We start from the raw sequence: 4,231 nt of genomic DNA on the forward strand, positions 1-4,231 counted from the left end.
ACTTCCCTTGTCTAATGAGGGCCTCAATCTGTTGCTTCAAGTCATAGCAATCGGCCGTGTCATGACCGTGATCTCGGTGGAAACGACAGTACTTGTCTCGAGGCTGTTTGCTTGGGTCGCTTTTTAGTTTCCCTAGGAACGTCAGTGCCCCCTTCCTCGTCTTTGATTTGCATCAAAACTTGGTCAATCGGGGTGTTTAGAGGTGTGAAGCTCATAAACCTCCCTCCCGAGGGTTTAGGGCGCCTTTCGTCCCTTCTGTCTCTTGTCCTTGGTCTCTTTTGCCCTTGATCCTACCGTACGTCCGCTTGCCGCTCTCTCTTCCTGGGTTTTTCCTCCTAGGCTAGTAGCACATCTTCTGCGTTCATTTACTTAGTGGCCCTGTAGAGTACCTTTGACATGGTTTTAGGGTCGTTTTTGTATAATGAGAACAAAAACTTGCCCTTCCGCAACCCGTTTGTGAAGGCCGCCACCAGTATTTTGCCGTCGACTTCATTGATCGAAAGTGCTTCCTTATTGAAGCGGGTTATGTAGGATCTTAACGTCTTGTCCTCTCTCTGCCTGATGCTCATTAAGCATGCCGTGGATTTCTTGTACCTGTGTCCCTCTATAAAGTGTGAGGTGAACTGAACGCTTAACTCTTTAAAAGTGCTGATGGAGTTCAACGTCAGCCGATTGAACCATATTCTCGCGGGACCCTTCAGTGTTGTGGGGAAAGCCCTACACATGATTTCGTCCGGTACCCCTTGTAGATGCATCAAGGTCTTGAATGTCTCTAGGTGATCTAGGGGATCCTTGACTCCGTTGTAACTCTCTATTTGTGGCATCCGGAACTTGTGCGGTAGGGGAAAAGAATTGACGGGGGCGGTGAATGGAGAGTCGATCCAGTTCACTAGGTCATCGAGATCGCTGGACACTCGTCCTTTAAGGGCATTCATCATGACCTCCATCTGTTCCTTCATTGCCTGCATCTCTGCGAAGATAGGCAGATGAGTCACGTCCATGAGGGATGGGAGGCTCGCGTTTTGTCGTTCTGGCATGCTTGGGGCGTTACTCCCTTCAGGCCCTTCTTGGTCTCTTTGCATGGCGTTGATACCTTCCTGATCCTCCCTCTGGTTGTTGGGTGCTGTGTTCCTCTGATACAACTGTTCTTCTAGGTCATGATTTTGTTTGGTGAGGCGCTCCACGGCCGCGGTGAGAGTTCGAACCTCTCTCTTGAGTGCGGTTGTGGGTGGTTCCTCTCCTTGGATGTTGTTGGTGGTTGCCATCAAGTGAGTGAGCACCATGCAACCCTTCTGTCTCAGGGATGAAGCAACGTCTGATCACTTTAAGTCTTACTTTCCCACAAACAGCGCCAACTGATGATGTTAAAAAATCACCAATGGATTACATGTCGCCCATACGCTCCAGAAATCACCTATGCAATAAGGAAGAGAAAAAGAACCTACTGAAAGCACCGGTGTGGTGCCGGCCAAATGCCCTCCGAAGGTTAAGTTAGATCCTTTTTACAACTCCAGAGTGCTAGAGAGGTTTAATTACGCGTACCTTGATTTGTAAGGGTATTTGGGCTTTTATAGTAGTCGAAAGTTTCACTCTTTTACTTGGAGTCGAAGTCCTTTCCTTGTAGAAATCATTTTTAAGAGCTCAAAACGTGGTGGACAAGTCTTCTCCTTATAGAGAAGATCTTCACCAATATACGTAAATTCTAGAATCCACTTTGCACTAGAATTCTGTCTAAAGCTTTCTGGGAATGGGCCACAAGTATTCCCATTAAGAGGTTCAGCAGGCCCATGGACGATCAGCCCGTTCCTCTGTCATCCGTTCATTCTGAGTCCGTCCACGACAGGCTTTGCACATAACAGACTCGTCTCTTTTTCAGCCCACAAACTATAATTAGCCCGTCCTATCACACTAGGTATCGTAGCCTATATTTTTTTCTTTTAAAGTATTATACATTTGTAAGTAAAATAATTTTTTATCGCATTTTAAAATTTTTTTTATAATTAAAAAATATAATAATCTCGAATTTTAATGAATGAAAATTATTAACATAATTAATTCTCTGAAAGTTATACGTACATATAAAATAAAAAAAATTAAAAAATAGCGAGAAGAAAGTCGGAAAGTCGAGGGTAAAACGAACTCCGAACATCGTGTTTGAGATTACTCTCATCTCATCATTTGTGTTTTGAAACCTCACCTCTCTTAAAAGTTGAAACGAAAACCCACCTCCCAATTTTGCGGTCTTGTTCCTTTATTTCTCTCTGGACATGATTTTTAGTTTTAACTGCTAAAAGGTTCCATTCAATTCGTATTTCTTAGGGCCAAGCCTGAGAGGCCAACAAAAGCGACGATCTTACATGAGGTAATTCTCTCTCTCTCTCTCTCTCTCTCTCTGTAAATGAATTCCAATTTTATAGTTATAAAAAGTAAAAACTTCAAATCAATTTCAATTCTATATAATTCTCTTTCACCCCAAACAGAATTGAGACTCTTTGATGGCCGAATCGAAGACAAAATCCCAGAAACTGTCCCCCAAAAAGGACACATTGGTCGATAGGATCAGCGATTTACCAGAATCTCTTATTTGCCACATCCTTTCATTTCTTCCAATCCAAGAGGCAGTAGCCACAAGCATTTTGTCAAGCAGATGGCAACACCTTTGGACTCTCGTCTCGAGACTCGACCTCGACAGTGGAACAATCGGCGATTCATTGTCATGCGGGCAATCGCCTAATCAAGGTCACTGCAAACCCTTCAGCTTTGGGCACATTGTGTCCACACTCTTGACTCTACACAGAGCACCTTACCTTCGAACTTTTCGTCTCAAATTCTTCTTGTGTCGTAACTGTTCTCGTCTTGATAAATGGATTGGCAATGTCGTTGAGCGTAAATTGGAAGAACTTGATCTCCAGATTTATGGTGATGATTCCATTTGGAAATTGCCTCAGAGCATTTTCTCTTGCAAGACATTAGTAGTTTTGAATTTAAATGGCACAATTGTGCTTGATCCTCCTCCATCATTTCAATTCCCAAGCCTAAAGATACTCTGTCTGATACATATTGTTTATAGACCTGACTCTGTTTTTAGGCTCCTCTCTGGCTGCCCGGTTCTCGAAGATTTGTCATTTCAAAGAGAAGATTTGGAGGGTGTGTTCAAACATAAAATATGTGCTTCTACTTTGAAACGTTTAAGTTTAACTTTTGGCCAATCAGAATCCAATGGATCTTATTTTGGTTCTCTTGATTACAAACTTGAGATAAACGCCCCAGCTCTGGAGTACTTTAAGTTTGAAGGTCATCTGCGTGACATCGTTTTCCTTCACAAACTAGACAGCTTAGTTCAGGCTGATGTTTATATTTGTAGTTTTGAGGCTCGTACATTTTGGGTAGATTGGGAAGATGATAGACATCAGGATGAATGTTGTGCAGATAGGGTATTCAACTTTCTTGCCGCACTCTATAACGTCAAACTCCTGTCATTTTCCTCTAGTAGCTTAAAGGTGAGGTCCTTTTATTAGAATGTTTTATTCTTGTTCAAATTGCACTTACTCCTTCAACAATTGTGGGATGGAAAAAGTGAGGTTGTAAATTAAAGTTTTAATAGCAATATTAGAAAAAGGAAAAAAAAAAAAAAAATGGTAGGACAGTAGCTGGTTAAAGACAGTTACTAGCACAAGCTTTGACTTTGTTGTGATTATACTCTTGTCATGCAGTGTCTCAGCTATGGTTCTGCTTGCCTTTCCCAGTTCCAAAATTTGGTCCAATTGGACTTCAAAGTTAATGCTTGGACATGGCACATGCTACAAGCCTTGCTTCAAAATGCTCCTAATCTAGAAGTTCTTTATGTTACTCATAAGGTTAGTTTAATTAATGTGTTGTATTTTTAGTTGATCTTCCCTAAAATTAACACTTATGATTTTTTGTGTCTTTTGTCATCAGAGTCATGGTTACCTTAAACACAATGTATGCTGGAAGGAGCCACTAGATGATCCTAATAATTTGACATCTTGCCTTACTAGTTTCTGCTATAAAGGATTTGGTTTTGAACATGAACTGGAATTTGTAAAATATATTCTAAAGGAGGCAAGAGTGTTGAAGAAAGCAACAATTCATGTTCGTGGTCATGATAGAAAGTTAAAGGGAAGCATTGTCAAGAAAATATCTAGGTTCCCAAGGTGCTCAATGACATGTCTTCTTACAGTCAATTGAGGTATATTTGTTTAACTGCTAC

The 4,231-nt window shown here is 41.4% G+C and overlaps 1 protein-coding gene across 4 annotated transcripts in view; it reads left to right on the forward strand.

Annotated features, from left to right (window-relative positions):
- Window positions 1–2,110: 2,110 nt before the first annotated feature.
- The window catches only part of LOC112024986 (F-box/LRR-repeat protein At3g26922), a 12,088-nt gene continuing 9,967 nt past the window's right edge, over window positions 2,111–4,231 (forward strand). For 3 of the 4 annotated variants that reach the window (XR_010624227.1, XM_065761614.1, XM_065761613.1), the window contains exons 1-4: window positions 2,111–2,362; window positions 2,481–3,500; window positions 3,714–3,857; window positions 3,940–4,210. Coding sequence is in view for 3 of the 4 variants with exons in the window: in XM_065761614.1 (XP_065617686.1) it covers window positions 2,496–3,500; window positions 3,714–3,857; window positions 3,940–4,209 (1,419 nt within the window). In the remaining variant the exon portion in view is untranslated. The remainder of the gene's footprint in view (window positions 2,363–2,480; window positions 3,501–3,713; window positions 3,858–3,939; window positions 4,211–4,231) is intronic. The other variant, XM_065761615.1, reaches the window with a different exon arrangement.

Source organism: Quercus suber, unplaced genomic scaffold, assembly GCF_002906115.3.
Source record: "Quercus suber isolate HL8 unplaced genomic scaffold, Cork oak 2.0 scaffold_422, whole genome shotgun sequence".
In the NCBI taxonomy this organism is placed as follows: domain Eukaryota; kingdom Viridiplantae; phylum Streptophyta; class Magnoliopsida; order Fagales; family Fagaceae; genus Quercus; species Quercus suber.